This window comes from Dryobates pubescens, chromosome 7 (genome assembly GCF_014839835.1).
Source record: "Dryobates pubescens isolate bDryPub1 chromosome 7, bDryPub1.pri, whole genome shotgun sequence".
Classification (NCBI taxonomy): domain Eukaryota; kingdom Metazoa; phylum Chordata; class Aves; order Piciformes; family Picidae; genus Dryobates; species Dryobates pubescens.
In genome coordinates this window covers 41,406,910-41,423,466 of record NC_071618.1, presented here as the reverse complement: position 1 = coordinate 41,423,466, position 16,557 = coordinate 41,406,910, and the positions used below count along the sequence as shown (strand labels likewise).

At 48.3% G+C, this 16,557-nt stretch overlaps 1 protein-coding gene across 2 annotated transcripts in view; it reads left to right on the top strand.

Annotated features, from left to right (window-relative positions):
• Positions 1–3,505: 3,505 nt before the first annotated feature.
• TSC22D1 (TSC22 domain family member 1) overlaps positions 3,506–16,557 on the top strand; it is a 114,788-nt gene continuing 101,736 nt past the window's right edge. The window contains exons 1-2 of one of the 2 annotated variants that reach the window (XM_054163098.1): positions 3,506–3,682; positions 4,323–7,177. In XM_054163098.1, coding sequence (XP_054019073.1) covers positions 4,356–7,177 — 2,822 coding nt within the window. In that variant the 5' untranslated portion in view covers positions 3,506–3,682; positions 4,323–4,355. Of the gene's footprint in view, positions 3,683–4,313; positions 7,178–16,557 lie in introns of those variants that run through there. The other variant, XM_009902103.2, reaches the window with a different exon arrangement.

Genomic DNA, 16,557 nt, shown 5'->3' with positions numbered 1-16,557 from the left:
ACTGTTTCACAAGCTGTACTAAAAAGTTGACAGCCCAGAAGACTACCAACTCTTCAAGGTTAGTATAAGTTAGTGTGGGCAAAAGCAAACATTTATCCACAGATAATACTCGTCCTCTAATTATTTTTCAGGCTCTTTGAGGTCTGTTTGGTGCATGCAAACTTTACAGCTCAATCCTGTTTGAGTTCACAAATGTTTAATGTTAGAAATAAATTTGTCAGTATCCATAGCTTATGTGCTTTAAAAGTAGTTGGACTTTGTTCAAACAATTAAAAAAGTCATCTCTGAGCTGTAACTAATCACCAAAGACTTAATTCCTCTAGGAAATTGTTCTGGGAAAGTGATAAGCAAACAGAACAGGAATTTGTCATGCAAGCTGACAGGCTGAAAGAGTTGGGGCTGTTCAGGCTGGAGAAAAGAAGGCTCCGAGGTGACATCATTGTGGCCTTCCGGTATCTGAAGGGGGCCTCCAAGAAGGCTGAGGAGGGTCTTCTCGGGATCTCAGGTAGTGATAGGACTAGGGGGAATGGAATGAAGCTGGAGGTGGGGAGATTGAGGCTGGAGGTGAGGAGGAAGTTGTTCCCCATGAGAGTGGTGAAGCCCTGGAATGGGTTGTCCAGGGAGGTGGTTGGGGCACCATCCCTGGAGGTGTTTAAGCCCAGGCTGGATGAGGCTCTGGGCAGCCTGATGTAGTGTGAGGTGTCCCTGCCCATGGCAGGGGGGGTTGGAACTAGCTGATCCTTGTGGTCCCTTCCAACCCTGACTGATACCATGATACTATAAACTGACCTTCAACCTCCCTGTCTCATCTCAAAAACTTTTATACATGTGAGTATCTCCTTAAAGATACCTGTAAGGCCTCACTGTTCTATGAAGATGCAGACAGACTGTGGGCACCTTTGTGATGCTTTCCTGCAATCTGTAAGAGTTGTGCAAAGGCTCCTTCCTGGAGGGAGCTCACGTTCAGCTAATGTGGACTTTAAGCCATTCTGTCTGACTATCAGTTTAGAGAAAAAATTATATTGCCTTGCTCTCAGAAAAAGCAGAATCTTGTTTAATTGTGAGTCAATTGTTTTGCAGTGTCTGTGCATAGGAAGTGTGCTAGAGCCATGGAAGAAGCAAGGGTTTCAGGTAAGGAGATCTGAGCTGAATGTCTGCATTCCAGACATAAAAGGAATTAGGCTGCAAAAGGTGGGATTTTCTCAAAGCCAGCTCTGTCCTCGACACTGAGTTAGAGCTAGATAAGCTACATTACCAGGGAGAGACAAGATGGAAAGGTGAAATTCAGGAACAGGCAGCAAAAGCTCCCACTATGTGTGTGACCTTGAATCTTCACCCTTTTCACAAATGGGAGCTTTTTTAGTACCTCAGTGGTGAAATGCCACACACCCAACATGGGAGACTCAAATCTCCTCTTTGCCTGAAGGAACTAACATTTACATCTCCCACAAGAATGCTCCAATGACTCAGCTGTATGATATTAATCCTTGAACTCACAACCCTTGTCAGGTTAAAGCTCTTATGATGTGCTTACATATTCATTGCAAGCAAACACCAAGCTCCTCATGCACTGTTGACTGTCCTAACCAGTGGGCTTCATAGTTAGAGGTTACAGCATTAGCCTGAGACGGTCAAGTCTTGCAAACATTTTATTATTCCATGCAAATTGGACCAATTTCAAAGCAGCGATTTGGGACACCTCCACCAGCTCATGGATGCCTGTGTTTGGAGACAAGGATGTGCTGGCAGAAGAACAGGAGCAGTTCTGCAGGCACCGGTACACACCCTACCACCAGAGTGCTGGAAAAGCAAGAGAGAGAGCGTGAACCTGTCCCCTTTTCCAGACACCAGATTTAAGGCACGCTGAAGCGCTCCTGGAGGGCATTCTGCTGAGAGAGCAACGCTAGCAGGGCCAATCTGTCGGGCTTGTGCGGCCATGAGACACCTGCCAATTCGCTGGGCAGCTCTGCTCACTTTAGCAGCTGCAAGGACATGAGGGGAAAAAAAAAATCTCACGTGCATCGAACATCTTCAGAGATCAGACGGTCACCGCTCCACAACGAGGAGAAGCTCAGTTTGGAGTGGGGGAGAGCCGCAGCAACCCTGCCGTGGGAGAGGCACGCGGTCTTCCTTCCCCGGGGGGATGCCGGCACGGAAACGGCGAGGAGAAGGCTGCTGGATTTCACCTCAGTTCCGTTCAGTAGCTCACAAATATCCTTGAACAGCATCAGTCTGGGAGCAGCGCTTCGGTGCGTTTCCTCTAGAGCTCTCACCAGAAGCTTCTCCACGCACACACACACACACACACACACACACACACGTATCGACGGTGAAGGCTGAGGAGGATTTCACCTGAGCCCACTGCCTGCGGGCATCGTTCCCCTCCTCAGCCCTGGCGGTGTCCCCCGCCGCACCACAACCCCGCGTGCCCGAGACCGTCTCGCCGCCTCAGTGCGCGCGTCGGCAGCGGGCTCGCAACCCTCGCCCTGCGAACGGTTGGTGCTGCGGCGGCAGCAGCCGGGGCCTCCAGTCACCGCCCAGTGACACCGTTCCTCTGCCCCGAGGGCCCTCCCGCCCGGCGGGCTGAGCGGGCAGAGTGCCTGGGGGCCCGGGGGGACACCGGCCATTTCGGGGCGTAAACTACCCGCGGCGACCCCCGCCGAGGAGGTGGGCGGGGGAGCCACCGGGGACACAAAGGGGAAGGCAGCCCCCCGAGCAAGGCGCCGCCGCTTTCCCTGTTCGCAGGGGAAGGAATGGGCAAGAACATTCTGGACCGAGGGAGGGGAGGAAGAAGAAGGTGATGAATAACTTGAATAGATCTGCAACGGAGTTGAGGAGAGGGGGAGGGAGGCGGCGGCGGGTCATGTGAGGCACAGTCATGCTGCGGGCCCGAAGAAGTGGCAGACAGGGGAGCCCGGGGGGACGAGGCGGCCAGGTGCAGGGGTGGCTACCCACTGCAGCCGCAGCCTCGCCCCCGCCCGACGCCCCCTCCCCAATCAGGAGCGCCGCCACGCGGGGACACCCCCACCCTTCTCCCTCCCTGGGTTCGGCGCCGCTCGGCAATTTCCGCCACGCGAGCCGAGGCTATTTCCGTCGGCCTCGGCCAGACGGGCTTTATGTCTGCCAGCGGGGCGCGCATGCGCGGCGGCCGCCATCTTACGTTGTCTCTCGCCTGCCCTCCCCTTTGGCGAGCTTTCCCCTCCCCCTGCAGCCCCGCGCAGCGCCCTCCTCCAGCGCTCCGTGAGGAGACGGGGCCGGGCGGGGGAGAGACCCGCGGCAGCGGGGAAGCCGGGAGAGACCCGGAGGGAAGAAAGGACGAGGTGGTCGCGCACGCGGAAGGTGGACTGATCCCAGGCGCGGTTCTGCTGCGGAGGAAGAGCGGGTGCCGCCTGTTATAAAGGGGGGAGGAGGCGGAGGGGGAAGGAAGAGCGTGCGGAGCAGAGCCTTCTCCAGAGACAGCCAGACACAGAGGGAGGAGAGAGAGAGAGAGAGGCTGCCTGGCTGGCTCCCCCTTCCTCCCTCCCTCTTTTTTATGGACTCTCTTGCTGGGCTGCTGCTGCTTTTCTTCCCTCCTTATTCCATCTCTTTAATACCCAAAATGATTCAGCTCCATGGCTGCCACTGACGGGGATGTCCCTGCCCGGCTCAGCCTGCCGCTGCCGCCCTGCTGTGCGCCAGTCCTGTACGTATCTGCGCTCTCCTACTACTACTACTACAGCTGTGATGGCGAGGGGCGCCGTCCGCCTCGCCGGGCTGCCCTAGGGCCTGCCGGCTGCCCTCTCCCCGCCGAGGAGGTGGCGGCCCGGCGGCAGCGGGCGCCGTGGGGAGGGCGGTTTCGCCGGTTGCCGGCGAGACGCGGGGAGGAAGGAGCTCGTCCCTGGGGCTGGCCGCTTACCGCGGGCATTACCTCTGTGCGCTGCCCACCCCCCGGGAGAGGAGCGAGCGGAGGAGGGGGGGTTGGGGGGGGGGGCGGCTGGAGCGGGGGGTGGGGGTGGAGGAAATCAAAAGGGGGTGGGTGGGAGAAAGAAAGTGAATGGCGGAGGATTGAAAGTGTCACATTCAGAGGCGCTAATCTAGAGGCGGCAGAGGACCGGTCCTCGCCCCCTCCCTGTCTCGGGAGGGGAGGAGGAGGGGAGGGGGTTGGTTAGCGGCGGTGCCGAGGTGCCTCAGCCCATGCGCTGCGGGAGCCGGGGGGGGGGGGGTTGTGCGTGGTGTTTCTCTACCCTGCCGTGAGTTCTAAGCTAACTGTGTGTGTGTGTCTGTCTGTCTCTCTCTATACCGGGGTACCGCACTCTTAAAATACACCCGATACAATGCACCAGCCTGACTCAGCCGCAGACATTAGTGCTAGGAAGATGGCGCACCCGGCAATGTTTCCTAGAAGGGGCAGCAGCAGTAGCAGCAGCAGCAGCTGCGTTACTGCTCCCACTGCACCAGGTACCGGCGTTGGGAGCACTGCCCTCTCCGCCGAGGATTATCAGCCGCCGTTGTTGGTCCAGCCGCCGCCTGCATCGCCTGCAGCATCTTCATCAGCGGGTCCACAGTCGACACCCCCTCCTCCACAAAGCCTGAACCTCCTCTCGCAGTCTCAGCTCCAGCCACAACCTCTTGTACAGACTGGAGCTCAAATGAAAAAGAAAAGTGGCTTCCAAATAACCAGTGTGACCCCTGCTCAAATATCAGCTAGTATGAGCTCTAATAACAGCATAGCTGAGGATACAGAAAGCTACGATGACCTGGATGAGTCCCATACTGAAGACCTGTCGTCTTCAGAAATCTTGGATGTTTCTTTATCCAGAGCCACTGACTTGGGAGAACCTGAGAGGAGCTCCTCTGAAGAGACTTTAAATAACTTCCAAGAGGCAGAGACTCCTGGGGCTGTTTCTCCAAACCAGCCTCACCTTCCTCAGCAGCATGCTCCTCTGCCTCATCACCCACAGCAGAGTGTTGTGATCAACGGAAGCGTTCACCCCCATCATGTTCATCACCACCACCACCTTCATCACCACCATCACGGACACCACCATCCATCACATCCTGGGATGGGCAGTGCCCCGGTTTCTGGAGGACCACCACCCAGCCCATCATTTAGAAAACTATCAACAACTGGAAGCTCTGACAATGTAATATCAACTGCACCAGTTTCTGCTGCATCATCCACTGGTTCCTCGGCATCTGTTGTGTCTAATATCCGCACTACAAATACTCCTGGCAATTTAGGTATAAGTCCTGCTACCGGAACTAGTACCTTAAATAACATGAGTGGTGGTAGTTCTAGTGTGGCAAGCAATGTGCTTGGTACTATGAATCTAAGCAACATCACCAGTACTGGTAATGTAAATGCTTTGTCTGGAACTAGCAGCAATGTTAATGTGAATATCTTGAGTGGTGTTGGCAATGGTACGAGTGCTTCCTCTAGTGTCATTAACAATGTTACTAATCCAACTGCAGGAATGGCAGTAGGATCAGGCCAGCAGCAGCCTGCCTCTGGCACTTCAAGGTTTAGGGTTGTAAAATTAGATTCTAGTTCTGAACCTTTCAAGAAAGGTAGATGGACTTGCACTGAATTCTATGATAAAGAAAACACTGTTGCAGCTTCAGAAGGAGTAGCAGTAAACAAAGCAGTAGAGACGATAAAACAAAACCCGCTTGAATTGACTTCTGAAAGGGAGAGCACCAGTGGGAGTTCTGTTAGCAGCAATGTAAGCACACTGAGTCACTATACAGAAAGTGTGGGAAGTGGAGAAATGGGAGCACCTACTGTGGTGCAGCAGCAGGCGTTTCAAGGTGTGGGTCCACAGCAGATGGATTTTAGCAGCGCTGCTCCTCCGGCAATTCCAGCATCTAGTATACCACAGAGTGTTTCTCAATCACAGCTTGCACAAGTCCAGCTGCATTCTCAAGACATAAACTATCCACAGCAGAAGCCAGGGGTCCAACCTCCTGCACAGGCCAGTCTAACCACTGTTACTGGGGTTCAGCCAGCCCCAGTTAATATACTAGGTGTATCCCCATCTCTGGGCCACCAGCAACCTGCCATTCAAAGTATGGCTCAGCAGCAGCTACAATATTCTCAGCCAGCACAGCCTGTGCAGACCTTGCCAGTTGTACAGCCCCAGCAGTTGCAGTATGGACAACAGCAGCAGCAGACAGTTCCTACGCAGATGGCCACGGGTCACGTTAAGCCGGTGAACCAAAACTCTGTTACGGGGGCTATGCCAGACTACATTCAACATCAGCAGATCCTTCAGACTCCAGCTCCTGCCATGCAGCCTAGTTCTACAGGAGTGGGAGCGGGGCAACCAGTTCCTGTTGCCCAGGCACAGGGCATACAGCATTCAGTACAAGCACATCCAGCTGCTGCCCCAGCTCAGCCTGTTGCACATGCTCCAGCAGCAATCCCGGGTGTAGGTACCAGTGGTCAAATGCTGAATGTTGGGCAGCAAGGAAGTGTAGCTGCTGTGGTGCAACCACCATCTGCTGCAAACCAAATTCCACCTCCAGTCATGCCGTCAACGGCTGCTCCTCCATCTTCACAAGTAGTGCAGCCTGTGCAGACAGGAATAATGCAGCAGGGATTACAGGCCAGTGCTTCAGGCCTTCCTCAGCAAATGGTCATTGCTCAGCAAAACACCTTGTTACCTGTACAGCCACAGGCACAAGGAGTGGAATCTGTAGTTCAAGGGATGACTGGCCAGCAGCTGCCTGCGGTTAGCCCTGTACCTTCTGCTAGTACTGTTCCTGCACCAAGTCAAGCTGGTTCAGCTGTGCCTCCTGGCATACCTTCTGCTTCTATAGGTTTGGGACAGCCACAGAACATAGCACAAGCTTCGTCTGCGCAGAACGGGAGTTTGTCTCAAAGTGCTAGTCAGCCTCCCTTGATATCAGCAAGCATAGGTATGCCAGTGGCCCAGAGTGTGCCACAGCAGATACCACTAAGCTCTACCCAGTTTCCCGCACAATCACTAGCTCAGTCAATTGCAAGCCAAATTGAAGATGGCAGACGCCCTACAGAACCTTCCTTGGTGGGTTTACCTCAAGCTGCCAGTGGCGACAGCGGTGTTGGAACATCGGCTGCTTCAGATGGTGGTAGCAGCAACGTGCCATCCTCTGCTTCACTCTTCCCACTGAAGGTGCTGCCATTGACAACGCCTCTCGTAGATGGTGAGGACGAGAGGTAAGGCTGCCTGGAGCGTTATTGAAAGAGTGTTTGACTGTTCAATCTGCAGTAACTTGCAGGTCTTGTTACCAGCCATTCTGTGAAACGAAGCTGTGTGGTGTTTTGTCTCATTAGAAATACTGTTTCTCAGGTCCCAGCACACGCAGTGTTCTATTAATATACATGTTTTTCTCTTTGGGGGTCGGGGGAGGGTGGGTTGTATTGATTCTGCTCTGAAACTGCTGCGTGGGTAAATTGTGTTCAACAACCTGCCAGTGTGTATATCTCCATTGTATAGAGGAAGACAAAAGAATGCCGTGGAATGTGGGTATGCTAGTGGTGATTGTAGTTTAGATTATTTATTATGCTGAAATAATTAATATTTATTCTTAGGTAGATGATATTTTTTTTTTTTCCACAAGCCTAGACTTCATCCTGTCTCAGCTTCTGTTTTTCAAGTATTGGCTTTACTCAGGTTGAACCAGTTGTGAGTCTGCGGTGTATGTAGAAGCCTTCTCTTTGACGGCCAAGAGACGCTTTAGGCAAATGAGTATGGTGGGAAAAGGGAGGTTCAGCCACACCATTGCGGCTCTTTAAATTGAACTTGGGGCACTTCTGGTCTTGGTGGTTTTGCTTCAAAGCATTAATCCATTGTGAGAGCCATACAGGCCTGCAGAGGCGTGGTGAGCCTTTGAAATCTGCTGCACTGATTCTCTGCAGTCGGAGCAAGAAACTGCACGTGTTCTTCCACCTTCACCTGTTCAGATAATGGACAATTGGCTGGTCTTAATAGTACATGCATGTGAATGTCCTCATTTCCTTGACAAGTGTGTGCAGAGAAGCTGTCAGTTGTGTAAGGCCCTTGAACGTGCAGGCTGAAGTGATGTGAACAGCAGCTTTAAAGTGCAATTGTTTGGTATTAAGTACGTGTGGAAATTCCTCCCTGTATTGAGGACCTTTTGAGATACATGTTTACAAATGGACAGGAAGACTCTGATGGCCCTCCCAAAGAGCTTCTTGCCTGAGAAGCAGCTACAGTAGTGTGAGAAGTAACTTTCAGATAAATAACTTGCCTTGAGAATGTGGGAGAGGACAGAAAACACTAGAAAAGAAAACCTGAAACTTGGACGAGTGACAAAGTAAAGCACTGCGCAAGGTGGGGAAAAATGCCGTGGTGATGGGAGGTGAAGTCCTTCACAAATACCTGCTTGGTACCATGACTCAAATCAGGAGTAATATCAGTGGCCAAACTTAATTAAAGAAATTAATAAAATAGGTTGCTGGGAGAGGCTATTTTTTTCCCCCTTTCTTAATATTGAAAATACTAACTCTATCACCAGTCACTGATTATGTTGATCATAAGGTGTTGACTCCCTTAGTGGCTTTCATCATGTGTTTCTAAGATGCCAGCGAGCTATAATGAGTAGCAGCTTGTCTTCCAGGAGCTCTAGAGGACAAGTTGCAACACTGTTCCATTATGACTATGTTTTTTAGTCAATAAGCATGTGAAGGTGCTAGAAGACAGATTTGAGGTGTTCCAAGCCCACAGCATTGCCATTATATGCCACTAGCAGTGGATTTTCTCTGTTTTCCTTCCTTCTAGCTTTCTAAACCTTGTCTCCACAGATCTTGTGGGTGTTTTGTGGTGTATTGGTAAATTTTTCTTTTCTTTTTTTGTCTTGGGTGATGTGGGGTTGGTTGTTGTTTGTTTTTTTTGTGGTGTTTGTTTGGGGTTTTTATTAATAACCAGCCACAAAAGTCCCCTAAGCTTTCAGGGGATCCTAAGCCAAGAGTCATGAATATATTGATACTCAGGGTGTTTTGGAAAATGATACCTAGCCATGTGGCTGCACCCTGATTTTAAGAGCATATGTTAGCTGTTTCTCATGATTGGTAATGTTTCCAGAATATTTAAATCCCTCTGGGGTAACAATAGCCAGAAATACCTTCTTCCTCTGTTGTTTGGCTAGCCAAAGATCATATCCTTTCTTCTGCCATGCACGTTGCGCCTTTGTTCAATCTGTCATCTCCAGGTAGGCTACACTTTTGTTTAGCTGCAGTTGGAAAATCATTTAGGTTCTTTCAGCAGAGCAGGATATGACTCTGTTAAATGGAGACCAGAAAGAATGGTGTTGTTTTTTGCACGGCCACGGTAGTGGTCAGGTCACTTTTTGTGTACAATTAGGTCATTTACGGCAGTGCTTCTCCCTGTGTGTCTTGCCTGTAACATGAAAAACTCGGGGAATTTCCTTCTGTTTCCACTTCCAGGAGATCTCAGGGCAAGGTGTTACTCGTCACCTTGACTGGAAATTTTTGCTCTAGAGCTTAGATCTCATCACAGGCTAAAGGTAGTACAAGATACGCTGTTACTCCGCTTGGCTCCTCACTCCTCTGGCCATCCTGAGAGTGTTTTGTCTTGTTTGTTAGATTATTCCCTCTTTTGCAGAAGACACAGTGTATTTTAAAGGTACACAAACATTTAAGAAGCAGATATGCTGTAAATGTGTGTGTGTAAAATCCTCCTGTCTCTCTCTCTCTCATGTGCAGACACACATATTACTGAAGGCCTATATCAATACGTCCCAAGTGATTTTAATCCTGGCAAGGGAAGAGGTAGGAGAAAGAAGTAGATGATGATGACATAACTGGGCCAGTGAAGAAGCTGTAAAATTCCATTTAGTGTGCCTTTGCAAAAAACCATCTGACCCATGTAATGCCTTGTTTAGATTAACCCCCAGCTTTGGTTAAACCTGTGTATAATTGCGTTTAAAGACGTGCCAGTATCTTTAAGTCTTTAGCCCTGTTCAATTTTTAGCACACCATTTGCAGCTCTTTCTCTGCCTGTGATCAGGGCATGGCCTTTTAAATATAGACAGTGTGGAGTGTATCTGCTGCCTTGGGAACTGTAACCTGTACCCCATATGATTTATCTTTTAATCTTTACTATGGGCTGGAACGTCTCCAGAGAAGGGCCACGAGGATGAGCAGAGGGCTGGAGCACCTCTCCTGTGAGGACAGACTGAAGGAGTTGGGGCTGTTCAGTCTGGAGAAGAGAAGGCTCCCAGGTGACCTCATTGTGGCCTTCTGGTATCTGAAGAGGGCCTCCAAGAAGGCTGGGGAGGGACTTCTCAGGATGTCAGGTAGTGACAGGACTAGGGGGAATGGAATGAAGCTGGAGGTGGGGAGGAAGTTCTTCCCCATGAGAGTGTTGAAGCCCTGGAATGGGTTGTCCAGGGAGGTGGTTGAGGCCCTGTCTCTGAAGGTGTTTAAGCCCAGGCTGGATGAGGCTGTGGCCAGCCTGCTGTAGTGTGGGGTGTCCCTGCCCATGGCAGGGTGGTTGGAACTGGCTGATCCTTGTGGTCCCTTCCAACCCTGACTGACTGATACTATGACTCGAAATAAGGCATATTGAAAGGGAAGAGAATTTGTCTTATTTTTACACTTTTGACACTTTTAAGTGTGGGGAGAGATGCATTATCTGTAGTGCAGTGAATTCTTTTCTGTGTTTATACTTTGTGTTGCAAAATCAGCTTTACATCTTCCTAGACAATGCTTTGTGATGCTGTAGATGCTTGTGATAAGATTTTTGTGCAGACTTGCATAATTCTTATCTGTGAAGTGAAAACTGAAGGAAGAAAATAATCATTGTGTTTTACAGCACTCATAAAAGCTGCTCTAAGTGAGTTTAAAAATAACTTAACCTGAAACTCTGTTTACTGTTACTCCAAAGCAGATTTTTGAATGAAGGACAGGAGAACTAATAACTATCTCCCTGTCCTTGATGGGCTTCCCTGTAGAGCTGCTTTTATTCTTTGGTGTGATGCAAGTTGTATGTGCATTTCATCCACCAATGAAGCAAAAAAGGGGGAAGGAAAAATGATGATAAACACACAAAAATGATGCAGGTATTTGAAGTATTCTTTATTTTCTGGGACCTTTCCAAGAGAATTTGTGATTAAAAGATCCCTTTACAGCTGGACAGAGGAAATAGTTTCCCTATGGGAGGTATATTTTGGGTGGCTGTGGCCAGGAGGGGGTTGGTCTCTTCTCCCAGGCAACCAGCACCAGAACAAGAGGACACAGTCTCAAGCTGTGCCAGGGGAAGTTTAGGCTTGAGGTGAGGAGAAAGTTCTTCACTGAGGGAGTTGTTAGCCATTGGAATGTGCTGCCCAGGGAGGTGGTGGAGTCAGCATCCCTGGAGGTGTTCAAGAGGGGACTGGATGTGGCACTTGGTGCCATGGTTTAGTCATGAGGTCTGTGGTGATGAGTTGGGCTTGGTGATCTTTGAGGTCTCTTCCAACCTTGGTGATTCTGTGATTCTGTTTTGGCTTGTTATTAAGGCTGTGGAGAAGCTGGAAGATTAAAGCTGAACCTAAGAATTGAAGTGTACAACCTTTGAGAATCGCTGGTATAGTAACTAGTACTAGCTTGTAAATCAAGAAGACAGTCAAAATGGAACGAGTGGGAAGCTTGATCAGGTACAAATGGAACTTTCACAGATACAATTAAACACCTTGTGAAAATGCCAATAGGCATTCAATGCTAATTCCTATTGGAAGATTCAATTAACCATTTTTTGTGAAGTAACTGTTTTTCATTTTAGAGTTGGTATGGCCTTTTTTTATGTGCTGTAAGTTCTACCTCTGTGAGTTTGATGCCAAAGAGAGAAGATACTTTGCAACAAGGGGTTAGAATAGAATGGAATAGAATAAGCGAGGTTGGAAGAGACCTTCAAGATCATCATGTCCAACCTATCATCCAACACCACCTAATCAACTAAACCATGCAACCAAGCACCCTATCAAGTCTCCTCCTGAACACCTCCAGTGATGGTGACTCCACCACCTCCCCGGGCAGCCCATTCCAACGGGCAATCACTGTGTGTAGAACTTCCTCCTAACCTCCACCCTAAACCTCCCCTGGTGCACCCAGAGACTGTGCCCTCTTGTTCTGGTGCTGGCTGCCTGGGAGAAGAGACCAACCTCTGCCTGTCTACAACCCCCCTTAAGGTTGCTGGTGGCTTAGCCTAGATTCATGGTGGGGATTCTTTCTTTGGTTTCTAGTTGCATCCTAGGGGCAGTGTTGTTGTTTCCTCATTTTTCAGCTGCTTAAACTCACTTCAGAGTCTTGCCACCGATTTAGAAATTGCATAAGGAGTTTCAGGAGATAGCCTTTTAAAAAGGTCTCTTCATGTCTCCTAATTTGGCTGTTTGTGGAGCTTGAAATAATAGTTGTGGTCAGTAATGGCAAGTCATAGGAGTGAAAAGAAAGTGCTTTGGTGAAGAAAATGTGGCTGCTGTTGTGTCATGCTGACAAAGTTCACTGTTTCATCTGGTGAAATCAAATCCCTACTGTTGGTGGAAGTGACTTTGTTAGCTCTCTGCTCCAACTGAAGAACAATGAGGGATTTTCGAGGCTGCATCTTGTATGTCTGCTGGCCAGCTGTAGGTGGCAATGCTCATTTGGGTGGACCTTTTTTCTCTTGTCTTTTATAGATGGGTTTGCTGCGTGCCCTGGTGTGCTTTGAACTGCAGTGTTTGGTGTTGCATTGTCTTCCTGTCTTTAAAGACCCGGCAGATATCGGGGGGTTGTAAAAGTGGTGATTTAGCACTTAAGGCAGATTGTTGGAGATCCTGAGCAGTGTATCTCCAACTGAGTTCCAGAAAACGCTCCTTAGCACTGCACTCTTGACTGCTCTTTGGAAATTGTGGGTGGGTAAGGAGACTAAATGGTCTGTGTAAGTGTGTGTTAAAGCAAACAAAGGATTAAAAATATCTAATGCTAAGAAGCAATCTTTGCTGTCTCAGGATGTGCATTCTGTATGTTACAGGCTAATGTGGGAATTAGACTCATCCTTTTGTTGGTCTGTGTGTTGCTGGTGCCGTGTTTCAGCCTTTACCTGTTACTGGATCGGGATAATGCTGCAACAGAGCAATGAGTCCAACAGTCAGTGGTTAGCTGGCAAAGTTCTGAGGGTGGGAGAGGAAAATGGTTAAAAACCAGTAATTTCAAAAAACAAACCCCAATCCACCAAAACATAAACCAACCAAAAAAGGGAAAAAAGAAACCCAATCAGAAAACAAACTCCCTCTCCACCATCCAGCCTCCCCCCAAAATGTATCTGAAGTGTAAGTTAAGACATATGGATAGCACACCTACACTACAGAAAAACACTGCTGTAATAATGATGTTCACTCTGCAGAGGGTAATTAAGTAAGCCTTTTCAGATATGTTTGTAGCAAATGGTAGGCTGAACATGAGCCTGCAGTGTGCCCAGGCAGCCAGGAGGGCCAATAGCGTCCTGGCCTGCATCAGGAACAGTGTGGCCAGCAGGAGCAGGGAGGTCATTCTGCCCCTGTACACTGCACTGGTTAGGCCATACCTTGAGTCCTGTGTCCAGTTCTGGGCCCCTCAGTTTAGGAAGGAGGTTGAGTTGCTGGAATGAGTCCAGAGAAGGGCAACGAAGTTGGTGAGGGGTTTGGAACACAGCCCTATGAGGAGAGGCTGAGGGAGCTGGGGTTGCTTAGCCTGGAGAAGAGGAGGCTCAGGGGTGACCTTATTACTCTCTACAACTACCTGAAGGAAGGTTGTAGACAGGCAGAGGTTGGTCTCTTCTCCCAGGCAGCCAGCCCCAGAACAAGAGGACACAGTCTCAGGCTGCACCAGGGGAGGTTTAGGCTGGAGGTTAGGAAGAAGTTTTACACAGAGAGAGTGATTGGCCACTGGAATGTGCTGCCCGGGGAGGTGGTAGAGTCACCATCACTGGAGGTGTTCAGAAGGAGACTTGATGGGGTGCTTGGTGCCATGGTTTAGTTGATTAGGTGGTGTTGGATGATAGGTTGGACATGATGATCTTGAAGGTCTCTTCCAAACTATTCTATTCTAACTTAAGAAGCAGATGAAATTGTCAACAGTAGTATTGTTGCTAATGTAGTCTTTTAGAAGAAGAAACTATGCATGCCTGAATGCCTGTGCAACAACAGCAAGTGTACTCTTGGTATGACCTTTTTGGGAGTCACTTGTGATCTGGGTTTGCATTTTGGTGGAGGTATAACATAAATAGAGAAGAAAAATGTGTCTGTGTTCACGTTGATTTGATGACCTGGTCCTTCTATAATTGGATGGTGCCATGGTTTAGTTGATGAGATGGTGTTGGGTGATAGGTTGGACTCGATGATCTCGAAGGTCTTTTCCAACCTGGTTGATTCTATTCTAATTTGAGACTCAAGTGTGCTGTGTGTACTACATATTATACAACAAATAACTGAAAACTTTTCAAAGAAGTGAGCCTATACCTTTCATTTATTGCACTTAGGCCACCAAAGGCAATGGTATTAAGCAGTATACTAAGCAGGGACTGAGGGCAAGATTATTCAGTAAATTATTTCATGGTAACGATCACCATAAATAAGGAACTAGTTTATTCTCAATGTGATTGTACAGGAAACCATAGCCTAAAGCTAAGATGGAAAGAGCTCTTGAGTGACTGGAGATGCTGCTTTATTTTGCCCTGTTCTGAAGCACTCACAGAGTTAGGAGTTGCATGATGGAAGTGCAGCATAGTTACGGTATGGAATTGGAGCACCTGATCATCCTTCTGGCTTTAATGTCTTGCAACACTTTAACTTCTGATCTGCCTTTGGAATTTGCTAACAAGGTTAGTAATTGTGTTACATTCAGTTGTGGTGGGGAAACCCTTATCAGCTCCTTTTGTGCAAGCCTCCAAACATCCATTATGCATTATCAGCCTTTAAAGCAGGGTTGGGTTTGTGGTTGCAGTTATATGCAAAAGTCTCCATCTTCCACTGATGCTGGATAGACTATGCTGAGAGAGATTTGGAGGTTATAAATGTTTGGCAGGCAAATGATATGCTTCTGATAGTTCAGATATTTTATCATTGTTGGTTACATTGTGGACTGACTTGCTGCTAGTGCCTGCTAAATGAGGACTTCTGACTTCAGTGCCACACAGAGATTAAGAAGTATACTTCTAGCTCAGGTACAACATTAAGCTTGAATAACTGAACTTGTTCAATTTCATTCCACTTTCTTTTACACTTGCAATATAAAATCTTTAAACACTTGTTTTGGTAGAGGAGTCACAGTAAACTTGGTAACTTTTTGTTGAGGAAAACCATTTATTGCTGCACTCTCTTCTTTTGTCTCTCCTCCTCAGCCTTAACTTAACACTTCAGGGTATTAACTTTGTCTAAGTTACCTTAACTGGTTTGCCCTTTTTATTTTAATTCAGTTGGTAATTTTCTAGAATTTCCCTATTCTTTATAAAATTAGTGGACATTGAGCCTGAAAATTAGTACTGCTCCTTTAAAATGCTGATATATGGATCAATAAAGAAGAAGCCAATTTAAACTGGGTTATCCAAATGTAGGAATATGTTAGTCTGTGTGTAGCTCCACTTGTACTTCAAAAGGAAGCCAAGCTTAGCCTGGAGAGGAGGAGAATCAGGGGTGACCTCCTTGCTCTCTACAACTACCTGAAGGGAGGTTGTAGCCAGGCAGATGTTGGTCTCTTCTCCCAGGCAGCCAGTAGCAGAACAAGAAGACACAGTCTCAGGCTGCCCCAGAGGAGGTTTAGGCTGGATGTTAGGAAGAAGTTCTATACAGAGAGAGTGATTGCACATTGGAATGGGCTGCCTGGGGAGGTGGTGGAGTCACCATCACTGGAGGTGTTCAGGGGGAGACCTGATGGGGTGCTTGGTGCCATGGGTTAGTTGTTTAGGTGGGTTGGATTGGTTGATAGGTTGGACACGATGATCTTGAAGGTCTCTTCCAACCTGGTTTATTCTATTCTTTCAGCACTGTGACATGTGGGCATAGTCTCTACTTGGTCACTTAGGCCAGTGTGTTGTCATATGATTTTTAGACATTTATCCTCATGTTTAGGTCCTTGTTGTGCTGTTTTCAAGGTACTTAGTGTTGGTGAAGCTTCATCTATTTAATATCTTCGAGAATTAGGATGTATATGCAAGTATGTAAATGTGATCAATGACTAAAACAGGTAGCAGATGAAGTGCTCTAAGTTTAGGCTTAGCAGAATGATATGGATGGCCCTACAGTTTGTAGGCAGTGTTTCTAGTAAGGTATGGATTTGGTTGTGGAATGTTCTATAACCTGCTGCTTAGGTGTGCTGAACCACTTGTCCAGGCAAGTTGTTTGAGCTTGTGTGTGACTTAAGTACTTGTCCAAACATCTGTTTGTGTATTTGCCTTTTTTTCTTTCATTAGCATGGATACCCCCCAGGAGCTTTTCAGGGCTCTAATTTGTGCATGTGTAATCACGATTTGGGCTTCTCCAGCTGTTGCTTAAGCTGGAGAGTGGCCAGGCAGAAAGGGACCTGGGGATACTGGTTGACAGTAGGCTGAAGATGAGCCAGCAGTG